At 30.8% G+C, this 27,233-nt stretch overlaps 3 protein-coding genes across 3 annotated transcripts; all 3 read left to right on the top strand.

Annotated features, from left to right (window-relative positions):
- The first annotated feature begins 1,813 nt into the window (after window positions 1-1,813).
- Window positions 1,814-5,104, top strand: LOC105326192 (C-type lectin domain family 10 member A). Its single transcript, XM_011426063.4, has 5 exons — window positions 1,814-1,973; window positions 3,326-3,411; window positions 4,354-4,441; window positions 4,632-4,848; window positions 4,985-5,104. Exons 1-5 carry the CDS (start codon window positions 1,913-1,915, stop codon window positions 5,022-5,024), a joined length of 492 nt encoding a protein of 163 aa, XP_011424365.3. The 5' UTR covers window positions 1,814-1,912; the 3' UTR covers window positions 5,025-5,104.
- Window positions 5,105-6,686: 1,582 nt separating this feature from the next.
- LOC105326191 (lectin BRA-3) lies at window positions 6,687-10,383 on the top strand. The gene is made up of 5 exons (XM_011426062.4): window positions 6,687-6,844; window positions 7,254-7,339; window positions 7,596-7,683; window positions 9,508-9,724; window positions 10,295-10,383. The coding sequence occupies exons 1-5, from the start codon at window positions 6,781-6,783 to the stop codon at window positions 10,320-10,322; spliced, it is 483 nt and encodes a 160-aa protein (XP_011424364.3). The 5' UTR covers window positions 6,687-6,780; the 3' UTR covers window positions 10,323-10,383.
- Window positions 10,384-12,182: 1,799 nt separating this feature from the next.
- Window positions 12,183-26,433, top strand: LOC105326190 (sodium-dependent multivitamin transporter). The gene is made up of 17 exons (XM_034452903.2): window positions 12,183-12,339; window positions 16,413-16,781; window positions 16,926-16,994; window positions 17,353-17,404; window positions 17,974-18,041; window positions 19,421-19,501; window positions 20,127-20,200; window positions 20,481-20,618; window positions 20,809-20,944; window positions 21,124-21,212; window positions 21,727-21,839; window positions 22,158-22,228; window positions 22,605-22,691; window positions 23,080-23,267; window positions 25,039-25,139; window positions 25,256-25,374; window positions 25,611-26,433. Exons 2-17 carry the CDS (start codon window positions 16,440-16,442, stop codon window positions 25,725-25,727), a joined length of 1,845 nt encoding a protein of 614 aa, XP_034308794.2. The 5' UTR covers window positions 12,183-12,339; window positions 16,413-16,439; the 3' UTR covers window positions 25,728-26,433.
- The last annotated feature ends 800 nt before the right edge of the window (window positions 26,434-27,233 follow it).

Below are 27,233 nucleotides of genomic sequence, written 5' to 3'. Positions count from 1 at the left end.
GCATACAGATGATGAAGAAAGTCCCAAAGAATGAACAATTATAAGATGTAAACATCTTAACACCCCCCCCCCCCTTTCCGTTATATACAGCAGCTATGGCGAATAGGTGCATCTCGTGAAACGTAAATGTATCTAAGTCCAAGGTTTTGATAAAATGGTTCTATCTTTAATCTAAGAAACAAACATAAACAAGCTTTAAAACTTATGATAAAACTAGAACATTCTTCTTCTTTTTTTCAAATGGATTTTTCAAATTAAAAACAAAAAAGACATATTTGTTCCTTTTTGTCGATGTTACATTGTACCGCTTACATGTAGCTGCCTACCAAATTCAATAAAGCCAGAAGGGCTTTATGATAGATTAGATCAGGCCCGACCGATATTATCACCTCATAATATTCAAAGAATAATTCCTAATTACTTATATTCATATCATTTTCAGCAGTTGTAGGATTAAAATTATAATGTTAGTTAAGTATGCAAACCCCACTTGCACCCCAACAATACGCATTATATAAATAGTGCCTGTTTGGGAGGGTAACTGTTGAAATTGACACCCTGAGAAAACCATTGTCAACCGACGCGAATCAAACGGATTCCGAAACAGGCACTATTTATTTTATTATACTGAATGTCTTAGTTTTAAAGAAAATGTTACTGCTTTTATACAGAAATAAAGTGAATTCTACGGCGAACCGTACGCGCACAATTTACGCGCATGAAACAATTCGTTGTGTTACCCGTTGCCAAGTGTGTTGCTAACGCTGAGGGTAATAGAACGGAATACCAACTGCGTCTAAACCAATCAGATTTCAGTATTTAACATGAAAGTATAATAATATATAAATAGTGCCTGTTTTGGAGGGTAACAGTTGAAATTGACACCCCGAGGAAACTATTGTCAACCGACGCAAAGCGGAGGTTGACAATGGTTTTCGAGGGGTGTCAATTTCAACTGTTATCCTCCCAAAAAGGCACTATTTATTTTATTACACTGAATGTCTTAATTTTAGAGATTTTTACTGCTTTCATATAGAAATGACGTGAATTCCACGGCGAACAGTACGCGCATAATTTACGCGCATGTAACAATTCGTTGTGTTACCCGTTGCTAAGTTTGTTGTTAACGCTGAGGGTAATAGAACGTATTATCAACTGCGTCTAAACCAATCAGATTTCAGTATTAAACATGAAAGTATAATAATTGAATTTACTGCATAGTACAAAACCGATTCGTAGTGTTATAAGGACTTACGACACGATTTGACTTGAAATTTTCAAATTTTATTTTTCAATTTTTAATGTTTATAATGATAAATATAGAAGTTTTTAATGCTATGTCAAAATTTGGAAGTCAAATATGAAGTTATAAGCAAGATATACAGAGTTCATAATTCTTTGTTTTGTAAACAAAGCTCGAATATTGTCATTTTTACATATGTGTTGTATTGATGTAAGTTTCAATCAAATGTAACTTTCGTTTGTTGACAATAGTATATAAGGAGATATTGAATTAGTTTAAATTGTTTTTTACATGTCATTTTGTCTAAGCAATGGTAATTCTCTAGATTACATTTTTTGCAAACAACTATAAGACTCGAGCTTTGTTTACATAACAATCAATTCTTACATCTGTATCTCGCTTGTGACTTGACTTTAACATTCAATGTTTTGGTCAATCATTTAAAATGCACAAGTAAACCATTTTGTACATAAAAAAATAAAAATAAATTTTTTGATCTCAAATCATGTCTACGTCCCTTTATCATAGGCGAAGACACCGGACAGTGTAAATATTACAGAATAGAAACATTCGGCTAGAGTTTGGTGAGTTCTTATCACCGCGATACACCTGTTATTACATTTGATAACAGGTACTGTAAGGCGTTTCTCCCGAGAATAACAAAGCAAAATGGTTTGTAGGTCCTTGCTTCTTGCGTTGATTTACGTTTTCACTCTTAATTCTTGCAAAGGTAAGTCGTACATGAAGTAAAACTGAGAGACTGTTAACGGAATAAACTCCCGTAAAGCGGGCTGCATGATCGCCTCCATTTCTAGACTTAATTAAATTCTTAGAAGAACTTTGTATAAAGGTACAGGAAAATATTCAAATTCTAAATATAAAATAATAGCTAAATATAGCTATAATGAAGAAATGCGTAAAATTTTAAGGTAGATCTGATGGTAATTTGTTGACGATCCAGCCTCTCTCAGTTTTACTTTCAGTTTAGTGTGAGCAAAGTTAATTTTTGAAAATGTTTTTCGTTTTATTGTGGTTTTTTTTGCTTTGTATTCACATGCAAATCAGAATGAAGTTAGTTGGTAGTTTCCGACAGATTTGAAACTTTGTTGGAGATTTTTAAATATGATACAAGTATTATACATCTTTTTCACATGTGAATTAGTTTTGTGTTTATAAGGCTGAAATACACCAGGAGTTAAATAACATGTGAGAGATGCTCATTGCTACCCTCCCAAAAATCTACACACTATAGTATGAAGGAACCAACAACTAAGTATCACAAGATGTATGCCATACTATGCATATTTCCCATCCGATGATTAAATGACTGTAAGGGTCACATCTGACAGACACATTTTAATACAATTATTGCTGTTTTTGAGGTCAATTATTTATCTACCCAAGAAGTACTATATTCACTCAGCCATAGGGATTCAGTGAATATGGTATTGATTAATAAATTGAAAAAAAAGCAATAACTGGTTTATTGTATAATTCCGTTACAAATTGATACGGGTTTTTCGTTATCTTAAGTTAGTTTACGTCAGGTTTAAGTCATAAGTGAACACAGCGAACGAAATGTCGTGTTTCCCGGGGAATAAATATCATATTCCACCTCTTCGAAAATGTCGGGATTTTTCATTCCAATGGTATGCAAAAGTCGATATGAGCATAATGTAGACAAATATGGTTAAATAAAAAATATTTCATCATTTTAATTCTCTTTATATCCCAAAAACCAATTTAAACTTGTATGATTCGAATTTATGATAGAAAAGAGACACAATAACATAGAAAATCAAACGACCACGACGTTATATTGCTTTCAAAAAATCGAAGAACTGAAACAGATCGACGTCTTCCATATAATCATTTTTTGTTTGGTGTAATCAAAAAAAATATATTGCATGAATGGTCGGGAAGTATGAAGATTTATTCTCCCAGAAAAAAACCCAGATTTCCCTTAGGTGGTGTACATGTTCTAAGGAAATATGATTTTTCATGGGGTAATAAATCTTCATATTTCTCTCACCATCATACAATAAATGTATTATATAATTTTCATGTATCCTACATTTATAGGAGCGGGCTGTCATCACGGATGGGTGGCATATACAGACAAATGTTACATGTTTTCACACATGGCGGAACCTTGGCCAACAGCCTCGGTATAATAAAATGATCTTAATTAATATAACGTTTATTTTCCTAATTGCAAATGTACAAAGTATAGAAAAAAATATATAATTGAATCTCAAGCGCAAAATTTTTATTTTATTTTTGCATCTTCAGAACGATTCAATAGGGTTTAATAATGATGTACTCCAAAATATCTGTAGTTGAAATTTTGCCTTTCGTGTAGTAAACCTTTTCCTCTACAAATGTAGAATAACAATTACATGTACTAAGTATTTCACACTAAAATTTGATATTTTAGTGTACATTACTATAAACAAGGTGCAATTGTAAGAAAAATGTAACGTGGCAATCCTATTTTTATCCTTCATGCATGTAGTTAATTTTTTCTGCAATAAACACAACAGTTATGCTCTATACATATATATATATATACATGTATTATGATTTTTAAAAGAAATTATTAAATATTTACACATATTCAAAATCAGTCATTTTACTATCATCGATCAATATACATGTAATGTATGACCCCTGATTCATCCAAATGCCAATTATCGTGCACTGCAGTGATTGGCATTACACCCGTTTCACCGGATCTTTCCAATACGGAACGCCTTAAGTTATTGTTAACGCCCTCACGAGCATATGTCAGTCTCATGCACCAAGTACCGGGAAAATCTAATTTTATGTGAAGGATTTCAACATCCCCCAACACTATATATACATGTTCTTATTATACTACGGGAAGATTTGACTTTTTCTACGTTGTCACTCTTTTCTAAAAATGACAATCATTTGATTATATATTTAGATGCATGTCTTTACGATAAAAAAGAATTCAGATTTTTATAACTTTTAAATGGTTGATATCATGACAATTTTTTAAAATAAAAAATAGGAAAAAACCTGTAAAATATGTGTGCAATTTATGTTTTAGAATATTATTACTTTAAGGTTTTCTCCCATTTTAGAGCTACTGTCATTCGTACCAAGGGAAGTTAGCTGAACCGATTACCCCTGGGGAGCAGTCATTCCTAGCTAGCCACGCTAGCAGTCAAAGTAAGGCATTTATAGTCAACAAATGATGAGGAAAGTTTTAAAGTTTTTGAAAAGGGGGTTTTTCTAATGTTTAAAACGTTGCTTAGACACTCCTCCACTAATGGTTGTCTATAGATTGCTTTTCAACACTAATGATGTCTAAATAAACTAAAAATTCAAAAATCAAAAATTCAAATTCTCTACTTTATAGAACACCTTTATTGGATTGGGATAAGTGACGTCATTGTGGAGAACCAGTGGATATACTCCTCCACACAACACAGTTTGGTGGTCAATAACTGGAGACACGGACAGCCGGACGGGCACTCCGGGGAGAATTGTGTCCTGATGGACGGACACTCTCACGGACAATGGAGGGACACCCACTGTCACGTGTCTGAGAGATTCGTCTGTGAAATGTCACTCGAGTGTGTAACGCTACGTCTCTATCTCTCTCTCTCTCTCTCTCTCTCTCTCTCTCTCTCTCTCTCTGACATTTTCATATTTATTTTGCCTTATTACGAAGGAAAGGTATTTTCAAAACAATTGTAATTTGTATTTCAGAGAAAGCAGTTTTGCAAGCCCGATCGCGATTATAGGGTGACGTACATAAATTGTATTTGTATAAATTACACATCATACCATGGAGTTTGATTGTGCATAAACTATATCAATCATATTAAATTTTTTTTTCGTCATTATCAGTTTTTATTCACAAATAAGTAAATTCTGAGTTTCTTTGAAAAACAGTTTTAAAAATGTTTAAAAAGAAGCCGTGTCAATCAGTCTTAACTTTAAGTGAACAAAAAGGTTAAACTATGATATACGTTTAAAAAAATCCTGCTGTTTCTATGTACAGTTTCAGGACTTCCCATCTATGCATTATTCTTTACAATGCGTGATTTAAATATATATTTACATTCAGTGTATATTTCCCCATATCGGTAATGTTCAATAACAAACGTCAAGACTGAGTTCATACGCCGTGATCAGGCTTGACGTGTGTTATTGAACGTGTTCACAACTAAACATTACCGCGCGTTTTGAATAGATCTATCATTATTATTATTAAATTAAAAGTAGCGATCAAACTTACCTAACCAATATGATATGTACTTTTGAAAAAAATGATTGTTTAATTATATCTATCCCATCTCAAAATAGAGTTTCCATCACAAAAGACGATGCAAAAATATTTCATGTATATCGTCAGTGCTACAAACAAATTATAATACCTAAATTCAACTACACAACCTGTTGTGTTGTAAGACCAATGATATTCAAAAATAAGCATTCAGTGCTTAAATAAAAAGGGATTCTTTGTTAAACTTTCTTGTATGTAAAAACGTTCGCATCATCAATTGAAAACATCTCTCCTCCGAGGTCAAGGGTTTTGTGACAAATAACAATGACTCTAATTAATAAATGTTCACAAAAATATTGAATTGATAAAGAAAGTTGTATGTAAGTAAAACCTATCCTTACTGGTGTTGTTCTTAAAATGTATGACTAATGATACACTAGGAGGCATGTCATATGAATTGATCAACATCTCAAAATGTGTTGGACTGATTAAGATGGATACTCATAAAAGCAATCTTTATGTTTTAATGTTTATTTTTTCAAAATAATCGTAACAATATGTTTTCAAGGAAATAATAACAATCATTATTCTAAAAAAGGGTGTGCCTGTATTATCAGATAAAATCAAATTTAATTTTTTTTACGGAAATAATAACAATATGGGGTCAAACTATCGTTAACGGATATCTACAAAGTCCTTGTGTGCTATCTGTATATATCAGAACTTCTTTTCCATTGATTCCATTGAAGGGCCTCTTTTGAAGTGGTAGATTTTCAGTTTTCTATGCATATGGCATACCATTACTGTCGATTCCTTATTTTACGCGAGTACTCAATTCAGCGATTGTTTCATTTTGCATCAAAACGCGACAATATAAAATCGCAAACACCGATTTTTCATCATACTTCCCAATTAAACGCTGATATTAAAATTCCTCGCGTATAATTGGGAATTTACAGTATACAGTTGACTTTAATAAATTTTCATTTTCTTTTATATCTTTTAACACTGGTGACATTTAGTGTTGGTGGGGGACGCCAAAGATTTGCTTTGATTAGATTTAAAAAAAAATATATAGCATTTCCGAATGAATGTCATTAATGCCAAGAGTAAACAAAATTGATGACCTAATCACGACTGTGAGGAAATGTTGAGTAATATCGAGATAATTTGATCCATTTCTCAGTTTTCAGTACTAATGCTTATCACTTGACCCTGCTATTGGTCATATTTCTGACAACCTTAACTAGATCTATCATTGACTGTCAGGTAAACTATGATAGCGACCAGAAAGTTATCCCCCCTGGTCTTGGTGTTTTTCTACCTAGCGGTAGCACACGGTAAGCGGCTTACAGACACGATAATCAGTTAATAAAACTTTGTTACTTCTTCATGCCAAACATTTTTTATGCGGTAGTTATACACCGATAGTGCAAATATACTAGTAAAATCTTCCTTAACAGGACTTAGCTTTTTTCCTGATGTTTGAGAATGTATAGTACATTAATGATTTTGAGAATGTATATTAGTATATTTATATTCTCTTTACAGACGTTTTTTAAAAAGTCCTTTTTGATGGAAAACAATTATGCTACTTTATTATATAGACAGACTGATTTGCATGATACATAAGTTATAAGTATGAGGAAGATAACTAATTGTACTTGTCAATAAAGATGACAGTACAATGACAGTATTCTGCACAGAACTTCCGCCGGAAGTGAGTCGTCTTGCTTCCTATTTTGATAGGTTCCGGCTGCCGCTCGGGATGGACTCAGTACAAAAACAAATGTTATATGTTCTCAAGAATGCCCGAACCTTGGGGAATGGCTTCAGTGGGTATATCTGTATAGATCTATGTAAACGTATATCGTACTGATTTAACTTACACACCGTGTCGAAATCTTACTTTGTGACCAACAGTGTTGACCAATACAGTAACTGTTAAACCTAATGAATAGTTGAAATTAGTGGAATGCCGTTGCAAATGTAAAGTTGTGTTGTAAAATGACAAATGTACATGTATAACTAACATAAATAAACACAATTGAAATAACTACACTTACAGCCATTGTACATTGGTCTTTGTAGAGCTACTGCCAGGCTTACCATTCCAAGCTGGCGGAGCCCGTCACTCCCGAGGAGTCCGCCTTCCTGACCAGTCACGCCCACAACTTACGTGTGTATATATACAGATCTACTACCATTGAACCTTCCTATATTAGGAAAAATACCACAGCAAAAATAACAATTGAATAATCATATCAATTTCAAGTCTTTTTCTTTGGTCACAAAGCAGATAAGCATGTATGGATTTTTCTGATAATAATATGAAATTTTAGTACTGTTACATGTAAATCAATCAATTCAAATGCTAACGTATCCATGTCAAAATCTTTAAATAATGTTCTAAGTAAATTATTAAAGACTTCATTTTAATTTGAGTACAGTTTCTTAATTAATTAACACTCCAAACTAAGCTTAAGTCGGTTTTTGTATATTTTGATTAACAAATAATTGGAGCATTGATCCACAGACCATTATAAAAATCAACATGGTATATACTGCGTTCTTTTCAAATACATGTATGTAATTCATATCTCAAGTATACAATTCATCATTGAAAAATTGAAAGTATTTAACATATTTAAAAATGAATTAAACAACTGTTAGAAACAAACACTGGGATAAGAATGGAGCTCTGTAAGACAGCTAAATTGTCGCAGCTATTTTAAACTACATTAATCTACCTGAAAAGCAGAGTTCAGTTTATAAATAAAGAAAAATATTTAAATATTAAAGTGAAAATATTTGAAATTTTTCTTTTCTAAATACCGGTAATATATAGTTTATAACTAAAGAAAATACCTCTTATGTAGACCTGGTGAAAAATTTATTGACCACTCAGCATTTTAAAGAATATTAGGTCAGTTTCCAAGATTTAAAAAAAGTTCTAATAAGGGGAACATGTAAGTATGCTGCTGATGTAATAAAATCTGTGAAATCTGAAATAATATTTTACAAACAATCCAGCAAATATTTTCTCTTACTCAGTTTTTTTTTCTACTGCAAGGTATTCATTGGATTACTTGCATTTAATCCTGACAAAATTTGTTATGTAAATTTTGATTCTCAATAATCTAAATTTTTGTAAAGGACACTGATTTAGATTTTCGGTTAGTCATACATGTATCTCTAAAGTAAAATTTTATGTCAATAAATCGACCTTTAAAAATCAAATATTGAAAAATAGATACTAGTATAATACTAAAACATTTATTTTCAAAAGGAAACATCTAGTGGCTTTAGAATACAAAAAAATAAAGTGCATATAGTGTTTCTTTGTTCAATTTCCATCACAAAATGTTTTATCAAAAGCTATATAACGTTATATATTAAAGATTACATGAATACAAGCATTCTCACGATTCTGAGAGAATTTGTAGGAACGTTATATACCATTACATAAACAAAAGTTTACATCAATGACTAGTTTGATTATCATTATGATAAGTAATTTTAATTTGTTATACTTTCATGTTAAATACTGAAATCTGATTGGTTAAGACGCAGTTCATAATCCGTTCTATTACCCTCAGCGTTAGCAACGCACTTAGCAACGGGTAACATTACAAATTGTTACATGCGCAAAAATTATGCGCGTACGGTTCGCTGTAGAATTCACGTTATTCCTATACAAAAGCAGTAAAATTTCTTAAAAATTAAGACATTCAGTATAACAAAATAAATAGTGCCTGTTTGGGAGGATAACTGTTGAAATTGACACCCCTCGTAAACCATTGTAAACCTCCGCTTCGCGTCGGTTGACAATGGTTTTCTCGGGGTGTCAATTTCAACTGTTACCCTCCCAAACAGGCACTATTTATATAATACTGCATGATGTTGAGTTCTACCTTAAGTTTGATAAATCAAAAACTGATAAACACAAAAAACCACTCATGAAGTACTCATCTGAAGAAAATGTGAAACATATATTTAATAGATGACACGTTTTGGATCGGAATAACCGACCTTATGGCAGAAAACGAGTGGGTGTATTCATCCAACCTACAACGTGTACAGACGACAAATTGGGCAAGCCACGAACCTAACGGCAAGGGTGGAGAGAACTGTGCTGTTCTGTTTTACCCCCGCCACAGTCAGTGGGCGGACCTTCATTGTGATGCTCATGAAAGATTCATCTGTGAAATGTCGGAGGAGTAAGTACAATGTAGTGATAGCAATGTATGTAAACTAGCTGATTTAACTGAACCTCTGTGTCACAACTATTCCCAAAAGCCTTTTTGATAAGTGGTATCAATGCTCAATATTTGCAAAAGATAATATCTTTATAATTTCATTTTCCCTATCATTCAGATCATAAAAAATTGACAACAACAGTCAATGATTTCAGTTTTTGTTCTTCATATTGAACCACTTATACATGAGTTTAAAAAACCCCAATAAAAATATCAGTTTGTTCTTTATCTATAGTGAAAACCATTAACTTATTTTTATAATTGGTTTCGACTTCTTAATTACATGGATAAATATATAACAATTAGAAAACCTCTTAAATCATGAAAATCATGATCACATCCCGTTAAATATACCAAAGTTAACATGTTGAGGAATAGGTATTTCTGTGTCAATCCCTGCTATTGGCTTCCATGGAAATCATAAAGAATCCTTCTCTGTAACAATTTTCATTTAAATGTTACATTCCTTTTGTTTGAATTTCTACACATACGTATGTACATACATGTATACATTTTTTAAAATCTTTTCAGCGAGAGTGGCCCGATGATCCTTGGATAGATAATTCAAAGAATTGATTAACCAAGCGATTAGATATGCGACCATTAAAGAGTACTTTTGATCCCTGTCTTATTTTTCTACCCACATGCATTAGTTAAGCTTTATGTAACTTTTTCCTTTGATAAGTCGATTAAAACATTGAATTTATTTCTCATGTTAGAAAACGATCTAATCAATCATTTGATCATGAATTAATAATTGAGCAATTCCTACAAGTTTATTGCATGAAAATTTCACAATACAATTAGCAATTGTAAAACAAGATTGACAATCTTTAATTACAATTATTAATAAGAAATATAATTTTTAGTAAATATAATTTATGTACATTGCATTATAGCAAATGAAAGAAAACAACTGTTAAAGTAGAAAACATGGTTGCTACATTGCATATATGAAAATTGCACATATTTCTCGGGATTGGGTACAAACATACCTATTATGAAATAAAACGTAAATACCTGATGTACTATGCTGCTGTGTCCCTCAGGAAACGATCGTATAGAACTTACCGGCTGCGTCCATTAATTTTTTTATATTGTAATTGAATAAAACTAGGAAGGAGAGCTAATGATCACCGGGACAAAGACGCTAAATTCGACACTTGGTGAAATTTTAAAGTATTAAATCACTGAATGCGTCTTCGAGGGCAACTGTTCCTAATTCTGAAAAAAAATGCAATCGCCATATCGCCAGATACAAGGCTAAATACTTAATAAATGAGGAATGGTTAGAAGACATCCACAGTTTGACAAACATATTTGGAACCTCTATTTCGTAAATGTTGATGGAAGTTTCCAATTGCAAATAGCAAATAAAGGTCTGTCTGTATTAATGGTATTAAACGAAGAAAACTCAAGTCATCCAAAAGTATGCGCAGACGTCTTGAGTCGATGTAAAAGCCGACGGCTGGCTGCAGAATCTGTTACAGACTCCTTATGTATTCAGGAGGTAGCATTCTTGTAAACGGTCCTGTCAAGTTCCCTACTGAAACATATGTTTTTGTAAGTTAAAAATCACATGATGCAACGTATAACCTTGGCTAAATCGATATCCTGCTCTTATGCGCTAGGGAGGTCATAATCATTCTTTATTCTGTTTTTATTCTGTTATGAAATCGTTTTTCTGTCATTTTTTTTGAATTATCAATGAAAAACGTTGAGTTAATTTCTTGAATAAAACAAATATTTAGAGGAATAAATTTCAAAATTCATTAACTTGTTGTACGCAGGCAAATGGTTTTTAAAACCTTTTTTAATTTTGATATTATATATTCGTTTAAACAATGTTTATGATGACTAGAAATTTTCCAATTAAGAGATTTGGAATATAGAATATCTGATATCCTTATATAAACTTCATTTTGGTACAATATTTGAATTTGATACGTTTTCCTTTAACAGATATAATGAAGAGATATTAACATGTTGACTTCAAAGTCTTTAGAAACTCACGCAATATATCTTATATCTAAAATTAACTGCTATAATTTTACAAATAACCTTGTTCTAAATTGATATGAAATGCTAGTACATATGTATATAACCACATGTATAATTACTGATTATTATTTTTTTGGCAATGGTTTAGTTCACGTCCGGTACTTAATAACATAAAAATGCATTTGAACCTATTCAGCTGGGTACAATAAATATGCAAATCAGTAAAATTTCTCATAGAAGCCTGTTTTAGTTGAGTAACTACGTGCATGGCTTTTCTGCAGCATTTGCACAAAGACTTCGCTTTCCGCGGTTAAAACGGAGAACTAAGGAATCATCCAAGTGTGAAGTAATTACGTACGTCAATAATCATTCTCCTCCGAGGAACAGTCAGTATAAGTTTACGTGTAAGTATAATTAATAATGGTTATGTAAATATAAAGAGCATGCATTGTGAATCGTCTGAAACCTGGGCATGTCATTCACCGCTCAATGACCTACTTTAAGTTCGGGCTCGCTTAATTGCAAACTAGGTCATTGTGGACTATCTCGACTCAACAACAGTTTACGGTACACAAGTAAGTTACAAACACTCTTGCAGTTTGTTATCCCATTAAATTTCAGTTTTACATTTCAAGAGCCGACTTCTTGATCTAAGCTTAGTCTCATTATCAAATTATTAATCATCTTTTAAAAATCAAGTTACTGTACATCGCCGACGATGGGAAGAAACGTACAGCACGATGACTCTTAACAGAGCGATACATTTGCAAACCCGTGAGTAATGTCTGTTCTTGTGTATAGGAGTATTCATCAGCTCAGTGAAAATGTCAATTTAAATATTTACTAAAATGAAAGAAAACTTTCATGGATAGTCATGCAATTGCACGTGAACTAATCTATTTCGCGGTTTTTTATTTTTTGCTGCAATAACAAATTCGAATCTCGATCCCAACCTTTAAACGAATTCGTTGGTGACTTATGGTGGATATGATAGTATCCGTTGCATAACGCATATATACTCCGCGTAACAAGGTTATGTAATTTTTTATGCAATGATCGCTACTTTCATAACCCACACGAGTCATCAAAGAAAGCACTTTATTCTTTATATGTACATCTTTTTCATAACAATTAATGAATTGATTGAAAAGATATTGGAATTCGAGTTTTACATCTTCATGATTGTTTCGTGCAGTTTTATTACGTTGCTGAAGGTTTCGACTGACCGATCGATAAACTAGTTAGAACGGGATCGTGTAGATTTCTGCTCTGTTAGTGTTTACATAGCTATGAATCACAATCGCTTTAAGAAATAGAGGAGAAAATGTTCGATAGATGTAAATATTCTTATGATAATATGCAAAATATAATGATTTTAATATCCGAGCGACAATCTTATCGTGATGCTCGAAGAAGGGGATTCCTCTTTAGTCATAAAGGTTTTGAATATATTATATTATGATTATTCAAGTTCGACAATTTGCATTTAATTTGTTGTGGTAGACATACACATAAGAATGTTCTTAAGATTCTTCAATTAAATTGTTTGGATGTTAATGAGTTGAATCATGAAATGTATATTTAGAATAGAGTGTATGTACTAACTGTGTTCTATTTTGAAGAGAAGTGTTCTTGGAATTTTCAAACATGTGTTGTATATAAATATTGATATATAATGTATAGTTTTGGGGAAACAATATGTAACTTCTTGTAGAATGGGTGGAAATTATGATTACAGTGTATTGCTTTAATGTGCAAGTTTACTAAGATGTTTTTTTATACAATACGGCTGACTCCAATTTTACCAAAACGTCATACATGTATACTTAAACTTAAGTATTTGATACTTAACTATAAAAGTAAATGGTATTGGGCGTCTATTTTATATAGATAACTTTATATTGATGCCAATGTAGATTATTTCAGTTTTGTTTGCAAATGACTATAGTATTAAAAAATCCTTCAAAATACGGAGATTTTCGAAAGAAACTTTACATGATCAGTATTAAATAAGAAAATTAATAGAGTTTATCCCGTTTATAAAGACTTGAAAATATATTTGTGTCTATCCACATGATATGCTTATTACTTCACACACAATTACTCATTGATAATACTAATCTCATACCGATTGCACTGCATGTTATCATGTCAAACCTCGTTTACATGCATTCATATAAAAACACATGCATAATAGTATGCAAATGTATTAACACTATATGTTTACCTCACATTAGGTGTAGAAATTGTAGTATGGACTTGAATGGACTCATACAAGGGAGAAAATTACATTATGAAACGCTGAATCTAAATTCAATAAAAATATAAAGCTGCTAAAGCTACATATAACATACCGAAATATATGGCATATCAAACGTTGCAATATTCGATTTTTCCATTTGTATTGTATAAATATTCATTTGCATTTGTATTCTATAATTTTCCATTTGCATTGTATAAATTCAATTGTATTGTATTATTTTCTATTTGTATTGTATAATTTTCAATTTGTATGGTATAATTTTCCATTTTCATTGTATGAATTTCATTTGTATTGTATAATTTTTTATTTGTATTTTATAATTTTCCATTTGTGTTGTATAATTTTTGTTTTTATTTTATAATTTTCAATTTGTATAAATTTCAATTTTTATTCTATAATTTTCATTTATTTTCTATAATTTTCAATTTGTATTGTATAATCTTTCATTTATGATGTATAATTATAGAATACAAATGGAAAATTATACAACACAATTGAAAAATTATACAATACAAATGGAAAATTATAGAATACAAATGGAAAGTTATAGAATACAAATGAAAAAATTATCAAATAAAAATTAAATTTATACAATGCAAATGAAAAATTATAGAATACAAACGAATATTATAGTATACAAATGGAAATTTATAGAATACAAATGGAAAATTATAGAATACGAATTGAAAATTATACAATAAAATAGAATACAATACAATACAAAAAACAATACAAAAGGAAACTTATAGAATACAAATGAAATTTATACAATACAAATGGAAAATTATACAATACAAATGGAAAATTATATACAATACAAATGGAAAATTATAAAATACAAATTGAAAATTATAAAATACAAAAATTAAAAATTATATAATACAAATTGAAAATTATATAATACAAATGGAAAATTATACAATACAAATGGAAAATTATAAAATACAAATACAAATTGAAAATTATACAATACAAATAGAGAATTATACAATACAAATGGAAAATTATAGAATTCAAATGAAAATAAAACAATACAAATGGAAAATAATACAATTAAAATGGAAATTATACAATACAAATGAAAATTATGCAATACAAATGGAAAATGATATAATACAAACTGAAAATTATAAAATACAAATGAAAAATTATACAATACAAATAGAAAACTATATAATACAAATGGAAAATTATAGAATACAAATGAAAACCATACAATACAAATGGAAAAGAACGAATATTGCAACATTTGACATGCCATAGATATATAATTTAGTGAAATGACTATCTTACAAAAATAAATCATAACTAGATACCATCTCGTTACGAGTAACGAGTAGGTCTTCCGATCGATTTTGTTTGAACAATACATTGCAATTCTGATAAAAATGCATATCTCCCAACTTATAGATAAGGTATAGGATCATTACTATCTTTCACAATGCTCAACAAAGTGTTTTTCAATATTTAGACACGGAAAATTCAGAAATGGGCGTGGCAATGCTTTTTCTAGATAGTTACTGTTACAATAAACAACTTTGTTTCTATAATGCATTGCAAAATCTTTATCGTTTTTTAAAGTAATTTGTAATATACTTTATGAGTCTTCTGGCTCCTTATTTTAGGGGCCAGACCCTTTTTCTTCATATTATCCAAAATATCCCTTGAAGAGACCTTTGGAAACTATGCTAGTTAAAAACGTGGATAAACCAAAGCTTCTGAAATGCAAAACAAATGCCGTAAAGCAGATTCAATCTAAAGATATAAGTAAGGGAACCTGTAAAAGAATTTTAAAAACCAGAATTCTATATAAAGAATCTTAATAGAATTCCTCGACCATAAGCGAAGAACAGTAAAAGAACTTGTTTAAAGGGAACGACTTTATGAAACATGTACATGCTTTAAAACAGAGCTTTCAACTTTTACGTTTATTAATTAATAAAAAAGGTGTAATACATATCAAAATTATTGTACTTTAATTTGTAAATTAAATGTTTTTAAAAAGCATACTGGCGTGCGACTAGTTCTCGCCGTGTACAATTTCTCGCATTGTTTCGTCATTTTTCGTATATAAATATAAAGAGCATTAGGGGGTTCATTCGCCTACATGCTTTTATACATCTTTTATCTCTTTATGCTATTGAAAGCGAATATTTTAATTTTATGCAACTACATGGATTTGTTTGGATATTGATAAAAAGAAAACCCCCAGATGGATACCATGCATGTAGTTAGATAGCTTGATTAGAATTTTTTTTTACACTGTTGCACACCTAGTAAGTGTTAAAACATCATATATTTGTTTTCATATAAAACTTGTTTTGATAGTATGACATAGATATCAACCAGAAATCTTGAATAAGAGTCTTCAGCATCTTCTTGTAGGAAAGTAAAAGAGAAATTGAAGAGAAAATGCTGAAAGAAGCAACGTTTGGGGTGGCAGATTACGTAGTCTCTGCTCTTGCTCTATGCATATCTCTGAGCATAGGGCTTTACTACGCATGCTCTGGAGGACGTCAGGCTACTACAGCAGAATATCACCTTGGAAACCGAAATTTAAATTTTTTACCAGTTATGTTTTCCTTGATGGTGACGTCACAGTCGTCTATTTTGATCCTGGGGGTACCGGCAGAGACCTACCTCTATGGTTTCCTGGCAACTATATCTGGATTTGGATTCTGGTTTGCCTACTGGTTATGTGCAAGGATAGTTATTCCTATTGTCCACCCAATTAAAATAACCAGCGTCAATGAAGTAAGATATCTAGACTTCTAATAAAGTATACTCAATTTGTATTATTATACCTTGAAGTAAGGTAATGGAAATTATTACTTGTTTAAAATAACAAAGTGTTGAATTATTGTAAAAGTAATTCATTTAATTTATGTTATGTTCTAGTATTTTAACCTGAGGTACAAAAACAACCGCGTACGCATTCTAACAACTGTCCTTTCCTTCATATTCTGGGTGAGTATTCTTTCTTTAGAGATTTTGTCGAGGTCTTTAGTCGCCTTTTCGTGTTATGTCTTAAAACTATTTATAAGCAGAATATATATACATTGCTGAATCTTAAGTTTCCAAAGTATATATCCCTCGGCCGACATCTTAAAATTCCGTAGGATTCTTGCTTGAGCCTTTGTAGAGTTTTTGACGATGTTAACAATTAAATTTTGTCTGCATCTTGTATTTTTTGATTTCCCCATGATTATCTTACCGGTAAATTAATTCAAAATCAAATGTTTCTGTTGGTAGCTTTTTAAAGAGGAGACGAAAACATAGCTTACTTTAGCGTTTAAACTTGTGAAGCTTATTCTTTACATTTCAGTTCATATATCTCGGCATAGTTACATACGGGGTATCTACAGCTATAGAATCAAGTATGTATATAATAATACCATTGCATCTAATAGTCACTGATTATTGCTATTCATATTGTATTTAAAGTTAAAGTAGTCATTTTTGTAAAACCAATCCCAGTAAATCTCTCTCATTGTCTTGCACCAGTCTAATAAGTTACATGTACCTGTCAAGTTGTCTTATAAGTTATAAGCCTCAATTTGTGCGTTGTGTCAGATAGCGCGCCTAATACCATCTAATGGACAGTTCTTGTCCTCAACCCATTAAGTTTGTTGTAGTAGTATATATTCTCATAAACATATTTTCTAAAAAAATTTAGACACATATTCTTTAAACATATATTCTAAAATCGAATGAAAAATGCAAGTTTAAATCAATGTAATAGACATCACGGTTTTGATCATTAGTACTTTTTAGTACTATTTTGACGTTTTACCCATTGATACAAAATTGTAGTTGAATATTTTTATAAATAGATGTTATTTCTATACTTTGAATGACTGTGTTGTATTCCCGACGTAACTTTTTGAATGTCTGTATAGATAAGAAAAACATGTTTTGGTTGAATTTTTCAAAAACTAAATTTCAGTTTTGGGAGTGCCGGTTTGGCTGTGTGTGGTGATTGTGTCAATCTGTAGTATGATCTACACCGCAGTTGTGAGTACATTTAATCACATTTTGTCCGTATCTGTATTACTTTTGTACTTTATTTTGAAATATGTACACTAGAGTAAGTACTATTTACTCTACATGTAAAATGTGTATGATTCAAGTTTAACCAGTAAAAACTCGCTTACATATATAAGTTGTACACTTCAATTTGTAAAATTTAAACTTAAACTAAAAGCGTAAATGTTTCAGTAAAATATGTAAAACACTTTCGGTTTTAAAAGATATTAATATGTACAGTTTACCCCATTATAAATAAAATTCACATTGAAATGGGAAACTATGTAATTTTTAAACTATTAGAAATTAAGACATTACACTCATCACCTGCATATGGTGTTTTTGTCGCACACGGCGGGTGTGACCGGTCAGCAGAGGATGCTCACTCCTCCTAGGCACATTGTCCTACCTCTATCTATTTAGAGGTCCGTGTTGCTCTGCTTTGAATTTGTATTTCGTTTTACGGATTTTTGAGATGTTCACGGTTTGTTATTGTCATTTTTTCACTGTATACTTTTTCTTTATAGTTCCAAATTTAATCTGTAAACTATATAAAATGATATTCATTGTTTTTATTTATTTCAAAACTGAGATTATGATATATCATTTATATATTTTGTCAGTGTATTTCATTATTTGAAACGTTTCTCTTGTGAAAAATAAGAGTTAGAATATAAGTAAAATATATAATTATTCTAAAGCCAAACATTATGAATGTATCGATGTTAACCCTTATAATTTGAATAAAAGTAGTTTGAATATTACTATTTCAAAAACTGGTTAGTAATATGATCTATGGACCCAAACAAGAGGCCTGTTGGACACATCGCTCACCTGCACAACAATTCGTGCATCTCATTTGAAAATTTAAAATATGAATCTCGTCTAAAATTTTCATTCTAAAAGCTTATATGTAGTTGGAATATCATAAGTTCTAAGATGCATCAACCGACAGGTCTTATCATCATAGGCCTCAAAGATAGCATGACTGTATATCAATATTAAAAAAATGTAGCAATGTATATCTGGAAATAAAGATGTTTTAATCATTCAATCTCCAATATATTTCATATTGAACTTTAAACCTGATCAATGGCCCATTTTTCATGAATTTCAGGTATCACAGTTTAAACAAATTAGAATGTACACAATCTGAGAATGCTTTCCTAATAATACCCCACTTTATTTTGCCGTAACTGAGGCAAACTGGCTGGTATAATTTTCTGTGACTAATTTTTGCATTTTTGCAATTTGAATTGCAATTGAACAAGCAGTGATAAGAACATGACTGGAAATGTTGTTAAGTTGTTGTTTTAATCTTTAAATCACAATCATATTAAATGTTTACTTTTATTTCTCTTTTACAGGGAGGAATAAAAGCCGTGATATGGACCGATGTTATACAGTACAGCATCATGCTAACATCAGTACTGGCGATACTTATAAAGGTACAGTAGGAACACTTTATAGTGTGTTTGGGTGTGAAAAATTATAAGTAAGTCTAAGCAAACAATAAATTGATAAGGTTTTGTCTGTTTTGTTGTATTGACAGGTTACAAAGAATGGTTGAGTTTGAAACGCAATCTCGGCCTGTAAACACAGATGAAAACGTTTAAAGTTAATGTTATCTCTTAACGTTAAAGCAGGTTTTGAGATAACATATAGGTTTATTGAGAAATACATCGCTGTTCTGTGTCTTTATATGTATAAAAATCATCATGAGGGCTTGATGGTCGTGGTCATTTTAGACTATTGATCTCCTTTTAAAGAAAAAGAGCTCTATATAAAAGTATAATATAAGTATAGGAAAAAACATGTACCCAAATTTTAAAGGTAAATATACGGTAATAGCTAAACAAATCATATCTTAAAATTTTAGGTAGATTTGATGGCTAATGTTTGACAATCCAGCCTCCTTAAATTGAAAACAAAAGTTATGAAATGTATTTGCCATGATTATATCATTTGTTTTTTGTTAAAGGTATGATGAATTACTCTTTTGTAACACATTTTGTGTTTTATCGAGCTATGAATCAACACCAAGTTTTTATATACAATATTTTATTCTGACAGGGATCGATGAAAGTAGGGGGCGGATCTGAGGTCATTCGTATAAACTCAGAAGGAAAGAGACTCGATTTTTTGAAGTAACAATTCTAAGAAACTAATTCATTTCTTTTGTGATTAATTCATATTTGTAATTAATGTTTTTATTGTAAAATATTTAAGTGAATCGTATCTGTCTGTTGCTATTGCATATAAATCATACTTTTATTTGAAGAAATAATTCATAAATATGTACATGTATATTGTTGACATATGTCCCCTTTTACACTCTTGTTTTACTTTATATCATAACAATTTTATTTCGTTTCATTACATTTTGTTTCGGAAACTCCTGCTTGTAATAGTCTTTTTTGGTTACAGTTTTAGTTTAGATCCCACCCTTCGATACACAATGTGGAACGTGGTGATTGGGAACACTGCCAAACTCTTCTACTTCCCCCTCTCTCAGTCCTCCGTTCAGAGGATAGGATGTATGTCTACAATAAAAGATGCATACAAGTAATGCTATATATCTTATTAAACAAAAAAACATTTATTTATAACATAAACGTATGGTAGATTTTAGGTAAAGATGGATACAGAGAAAAACATGATTAGTTGAGCCGAAAATGACATAAATATATTAAAAAAAGAAGTTATAAATCGCTTTGAATAACCATATTTTATTCTTATTTGATTTATTTGACAGAATGTTTTATATTGTTGCCCCATTAATGGGCCTCACCTTCTTTTTGGCTGGAAGTATGGGTCTTGTATCATACGCCTATTTTGTCAAAGTAAAATGCGATCCTTTGGCATCAAAGTTTATAAAGAATCCAAATCAGGTATGTTGCATATTTAGAGAGTGTGTTTATAATCATATAGCTTTTATAGAATTAGAAAATTATGAAATGGGAACTTTTTTTAGCTGAGATATATTTCAGATCAGAGAATTATATACTGAGCAGTTTCATAAGATTTTTAATTTTTTTTTTTCAAAGTACAATCTTCTTTTTCATATCAGATAATACCTATCTTGGTGACCGAGATATTTCACGAAACACCGGGGATGGCCGGACTTTTTATTGCGGGACTATTCTGCGCTTCCTTGAGGTCTCATAGAGCTTGCTTACTTATCTTAACGTTTATTTTAGTAAAAATAGTCTATGAATGGAGAATAACTGTTTAGAACTCCTTTTATTGGTTTATTATTTTGATTACATTTTATTTCGAAACTTAAAGACAATGAATTAAACTCATTTTAAAAAAATTGTTAACTTTGTTTAATGTATGCACCATCTTTTGCATCATATCATAGAAATTGTATAACCAGATAGGCATGACAAGAACTTGACAATAACTTAACATAAATATTTGTAGTAACCCTTGTTCTTTCAAAATTTGATCTTTATTTAAGAGGGCTGGATTATAGACTGGAAAATATTAAAATTTTAAAACATATGGATTTTTTCTTAAATTAAATCATAAAGCTTATGACTATAAATGATATGTATACATTTAAAAATAGATCTTATGGGTTATTTGTTAAGAATCTAGTCTTAAAAACCTATTTTAATGATCAATGGAGATAACATTGTCCTGAGCAATACATTATGTATACTTACAGTACAGTGTCAAGTGGATATGCAGTGATATCTTCAATGACTCTTCAAGATATCATCAAGATGAAATGGCCAAATCTGTCTGAGAAAAGATCAACTATTGCTTCGAAATTGACTGGTAAAAATTGTTTTTATTGTCGTGTTCTTACTGTTTTACTTAAAACAGGTATACAATTCTTGCTCTAGTTGATAGCAATGTAGAAACATGCAAGTTCCTTTAACTTCATTTTGGAAATTAATGAGAAGTCAAAGAGATTGCTTAATGTTTGGTGGCTACTTCGTATTATCATCAAACACTTCACATGTACAGGTTTTACAAGTTATTTGTACCTTTCCAATGATATGTTTTTGTCATTTAGGTACCGTATTATGAATACATTTATAAATTTTAAAAATATATAAAACACTATCGTTTAATGTCGATGTTTCGTTTCAGTTCTTGTTATTTCATTTTTAACAACGGGAATGGCATTATTGCTTGCCAATATCAAGGGTACTTTACTTAAGGTAGAGTATTTACCCGTATAACTATTTTTTTGTTCATCTCTATTCATCTTAACATTAGTGTCATCTTTAAGAGTGACGAAGTAGAATATTTGTACTGGACACAATTCGATAACTCCGAAGTAATACTTAAAAACACAGTATTTTTATTTGGTTAAATTCTGTCCTTATTAAAATGAGAAATAATTCTGGTTGTGTCGAAGATGAAAAAAGAATAAATAGACCCCCCCCCCCCCCCCCAAAAAAAAAAAGTAGTTGTTTCAGATATAAAAAGTCCTTCCGATTTTAAATTGAAATACTCTTGAAAATTCATTCAGACATTACCAAATTCGAATACTTGATAACATTATCATTCTATGTACATGTTCCTTGAATTCAGTTAGCCCAAATGGTAATGACAATACCAACCGGTCCATATACAGGAATCTTTTTGTACAGTATCTTCTGTACATCTGCCACATCAGCGGTAAGGTATATTTTCCATACAAAAAATATGGCTAAATGTGCGGAATCGTAGACTAGACGTTTATTATGATAAATGTATGATAAAAACAAGTGAAAATAAATGAACATAGTACAAAATAAAAAGAACAATGTATTTTATTATCTATATTTATGCCATGTGTTCATGTTACTTCTATCAAACATGTTTTGTGAAACCGTTTTACCTTTAACTCTTTTGATTGTATGAGAATCATTCAGCTTAAATGATTATGCACAAAAATTTCGTGTTGATATACATTTAGAAAAAAAAATTAAGATAGACTTCCCTTTTAATTGATTATGCACACAAATTTCGTGTTGATATACATTTAGAAAAAAAAATTAAGATAGACTTCCCCTTCGTTTTTTAGGGGGCTATTTTGGGAGGCATCGTGTCCTTGGTGTTCTATCTGTGGATGGCAATCGGTAATATTGTTCTCAGTCCCCCCAGTGTAGAGAAAAAACTGGCGCCAGCTCCACTAGACATGTGTTTTTTGAACAGTTCTATGGTATCTTACAATACAACAACCGCTGCACCTACACCGAGCCCCGCATCTTTGTAGGTTTGCATGTTATAATTATGAATTTTCTGTCGTTTGATTAAAATTTTTAATTTTCTTTAATCGTTTATATAAAAAGCGTATGCATAAGAACGAATGGTTTGTTCAAACTAGTTGTAACTATATGTCTTACTTTGGATATTCGTTTAAAGGAGTAATTGCAATTTATAATGTTTTCGAAAAAAATCGTATTGTTTTAAAAATAGGAATCCCCCTTTAATTTGCATGTGTCAGAACTCACGAAAAGAGAATTTAACAAATATTTAAACTAAAAAGCTATTCCTTGTAAAAAGAAGTTAAAGTTCATTTTATAGAAGTAGGAGTGAAACCAATCTATGGGTTCAGAATATTGGCGTCTTGGAATGAAATTTGTCTAGAAACTAATTAACACTTTTAAGGACTAAGAAATGTAGAGATAACGCTGTTATTGGACAGTTTCTTCATACGTTAATCTGTTTGCATCAGAAAGAGGCCATAATGAGGGATCCACATTTTATTTTTCAAATTACCGAAGTCCAGCTCCTACTTTCATTTTTGCTTTTAAACAATAAACAAGTGAAAAACTATTTTACGCATATTTGTTTGTGTTAAAAATATTATTCTTTATTCCATAGCAACAAGCAGAAAAGAGTGAATGGTTATAATGAACAATCAAACATTTATCTACCTAAAAGGAATGCACAATTTAAAGACAGTAGAATTTACTCATGAGTGCAAACTTTACCAGCTGACCACGTCTATGTTTTATATTAATAAACATTTAATTGTAAACATATGACAAGAAGAAAATTAACGCAAGAAGAAACAAAATGAATAATCACAAATTTTAGGTGTTGAAATGACATGATAACAAGCAACTTCCTAAATGAATCAAAAACTGCAAAAAAAACCCAAAAAAAACAAAACAAACAAAAACAAAAACAAAAAAAAAGCTCAGAGGGACTGGTTAAAATTCAATTTATACTAAAGCTTGTTTTGAACTAAAAGAAAAATTCCTTGAGAAAACTGAACTGCCAATGTTTTGATTTAAAACATATACATTATTGATACAGTATTGATAATGATTATCATCATCATTTATTTATTGATTTAAAACATGTACATTATTGACACAGTATTGATAATGATTATCATCATCATAGACAACTGTTTTCTTCTATTAGCAAGTTGATTTCCTCATCTAAAACAAAATTAAATCAAAGATAATTATAAGAAACTTGCATATTAAAAGTCTTTGTGATTTGTTAGGACACAGAAGTAATTGTACACTTTTGTTCAAATAAGCGATATAACAAACATCTTTTCATTGATGCTTTGAACTATTAGAAGTATGATTTGTTTATTGCCTCATTTATAATTGTTAATTGAACGGGGCTTTTGTAAATAAATAATGCATACTTTAAAACACGATCTTGAAAATTTTAACTTCAAACCCGCATGCCCTCTCTGACAACATTGTGTGAAGATATACCAAATGGGCGATATTCGAAAAATGTTACATGTATCCTTTACTCACCAGGAACTCTATTTACAAAATGCCATACGCATGTCAAAATTGACAACTCTGCAATCAAACGACTGTACAGATTTGTATACAATCAATTAAAAAGGTTAAAATTGGAAGGATAGGTACTTGTCACACTTTATATATTAGCAATTAAACTTTTGACAAGTTCTATGTATCATTTTCGGGGGTTTTAGAGCACAAATTATGCCACTTATCTTCAAATATTTATTTTTGTTAATACATAACTTCTGCCTGACTTGCAGGGAAGGCTTCAATCAGATCTATGGCATGTCTTTCCAGTGGTTCGATTTCATCGCCATTATTATTGTCTTTGTCGTTGGGTTGATTACTAGCAAAATTGTTGGTAAGTAGTCGCTATGCTCTTTACCATTCATATGGTAAATGTATGTAAACATTACCATGTCTTGGCAACCTTAATCAATGGGCGTAAATATAGTAAATATATTGGTTCCCCATTAGGTGCTCCGAAGGAAGAAGACGTGGATGCCAGGTATGTTCTGTGCTTTACGGAACAATTTTTTCCATACCTTCCAGTCAGAGTGAAACATTTACTTTCTTGTCGATCAACAATACCAAAGGTAACACGTATTAAATTACATTTGTTTAAATATTAGGTAACAAGTAAATCAAGTAAAATTCCAATAAATCTAATACGTTTCCTAATTGTACTAATTGTATGTAATTTGTGTGGCGTTTTATGTATATAGCTGTTTATTTTGAAATTAAAATAATTTCAATGGAAAGATGAATGTTTTCTTTTTATTTCGGTAATGTACTTTATATATTGAGTACTGATATATTAATCTACTTACAGAGAAGAAAGCAAATAAAAGCAGAAGAACGCCAAGATAATGAGGAGATGATTGTGGGAACATCTTTTCCGGAAAAAGAAAAAGGTGTTCAGAAAAATTTCAGAGAAGAAATACGATGATGAGAATAGGACGTTTAATTTGCTATCACTGCCAATACACTTCAAAATGGAACTTTATATGATACTCCTAATACAAAAATACCTATATTGATATACTGTATATAGGTAACGAGTTTAAAGTCCATTGAATGCTAATATATAAGGTGATTGTCTTTCTGTATAAAGAATTGTACTACATGCATGTTGCTATAACTACTGCTAATGACTTTGAGATGGTACAATACAATTTTGTTCGGTATTGATCGTGTATTTTTGTGCAGCGCTTTTATACGGATTATCATTTATTTTAAATTCCCATTAACACCTACTCATTACCTGGTACAAAGTAAACCTTAAAATCTAACATCTGCGCCCTACTCACATAAATCGAAAAAGTATACAAGTAAATGAATAAAATTCATTTTTACTTAGGACTAGATCATCTTGATCCGCACTTAAGTGAAACACGTGAAAGTGGCCTTAAATTTGTTTTTAAATCTGTAGTTATGATTTTAGCAAAAATTTAGAATTATATTTGACATAGCCTTGTTTCCGAATTAATGCTTTGTAACCTTGATCCGCACTTAAGTGAAACACATGAAAGTGGCCTTAAATTTGTTTTTAAATCTGTAGTTATGATTTTGGCAAAATTTAAAATTATATTTGACATAGCCTTGTTTCCGAATTAATGCTTTGTAACCTTGGAAGTTATGAATCGTTCATATATTCGAAGAATGTTAATGTATTAGTTATGGTGCTTTGAAAATAAATGAATGTGAAATATCTTGTTTCTAAACTTATCTTAGAACAATTTTAACAAGACATTGGACTTTGGGTAGTGTGTCTAACAGCAATATAACGTAGGCCTGTCTATTTCATTGTAAGCCACTCAGCCAAGGCTCTCTGAAGTCAGCAACATTTGTATGACTTTTGTGCTTAGAGTTCACAATCGGTGCATATTTAGCTTGAAACCGCGTAATTTGAAACTTGTTTTAACGCAAGGAATAGACAGCTACGTCCTACGAAATGTCCAAGGTCTTGTTCAAATGGTTCTATTCTACATGCACATAGCTTACACTGTAGGTTGCCGTGTGTCTCTATTTTACATTTAATGTTATGGAAGATTAAATAGGATCAAATTAGTTTGCAGTGTAGACTATATCATAAGATATACTAGTACATTATCTTTGTGAGTGTTTTCTGCTTTCATCGTGAATACTCTAGTATACAATCATATTATGCATGAACGAACAAACAGAACCTATCGTCCATTTGTCCGAGAAATTCCAGTAATAATAATGGTCCGATGATCTATCTACAATTAATTAAAATACATTGCAAATACTATAATGATAATAATAATTTTTTTTTACCCAAGATTACTTAATTAGCATATAGCTAGTTTTCATCGTGGTCCTGCATTAAAACATGTATAAAATGATACATATTATAATATTCTGCAGTAAGTTATTGAAGCAGCGTTGATTCTATGAGAAAATAATAAATAAAAGTTAATTTTACGAAAAT

Source organism: Magallana gigas, chromosome 10, assembly GCF_963853765.1.
Source record: "Magallana gigas chromosome 10, xbMagGiga1.1, whole genome shotgun sequence".
Lineage (NCBI taxonomy): Eukaryota > Metazoa > Mollusca > Bivalvia > Ostreida > Ostreidae > Magallana > Magallana gigas.
Note: the sequence above shows the minus strand (reverse complement) of the source record. Positions and strands in the feature narration are given on the sequence as shown.

What these genes read in the sequence shown, in the direction of transcription:
- LOC105326192 (XM_011426063.4), top strand. Translation starts at nt 1,913, where the DNA reads ATGGTTTGTAGGTCCTTGCTTCTTGCGTTGATTTACGTTTTCACTCTT. An exon ending in CACTCTTAATTCTTGCAAAG is followed by an intron (nt 1,974 to 3,325) that starts GTAAGTCGTACA and finishes CTACATTTATAG; the next exon opens with GAGCGGGCTGTCATCACGGA. An exon ending in AACCTTGGCCAACAGCCTCG is followed by an intron (nt 3,412 to 4,353) that starts GTATAATAAAAT and finishes CTCCCATTTTAG; the next exon opens with AGCTACTGTCATTCGTACCA.
- LOC105326191 (XM_011426062.4), top strand. Translation starts at nt 6,781, where the DNA reads ATGATAGCGACCAGAAAGTTATCCCCCCTGGTCTTGGTGTTTTTCTAC. An exon ending in CAGTCACGCCCACAACTTAC is followed by an intron (nt 7,684 to 9,507) that starts GTGTGTATATAT and finishes TATATTTAATAG; the next exon opens with ATGACACGTTTTGGATCGGA. An exon ending in ATCTGTGAAATGTCGGAGGA is followed by an intron (nt 9,725 to 10,294) that starts GTAAGTACAATG and finishes AAATCTTTTCAG; the next exon opens with CGAGAGTGGCCCGATGATCC.
- LOC105326190 (XM_034452903.2), top strand. Translation starts at nt 16,440, where the DNA reads ATGCTGAAAGAAGCAACGTTTGGGGTGGCAGATTACGTAGTCTCTGCT. An exon ending in ACAATAAAAGATGCATACAA is followed by an intron (nt 20,619 to 20,808) that starts GTAATGCTATAT and finishes TTTATTTGACAG; the next exon opens with AATGTTTTATATTGTTGCCC. An exon ending in TATTGCTTCGAAATTGACTG is followed by an intron (nt 21,840 to 22,157) that starts GTAAAAATTGTT and finishes GTTTCGTTTCAG; the next exon opens with TTCTTGTTATTTCATTTTTA.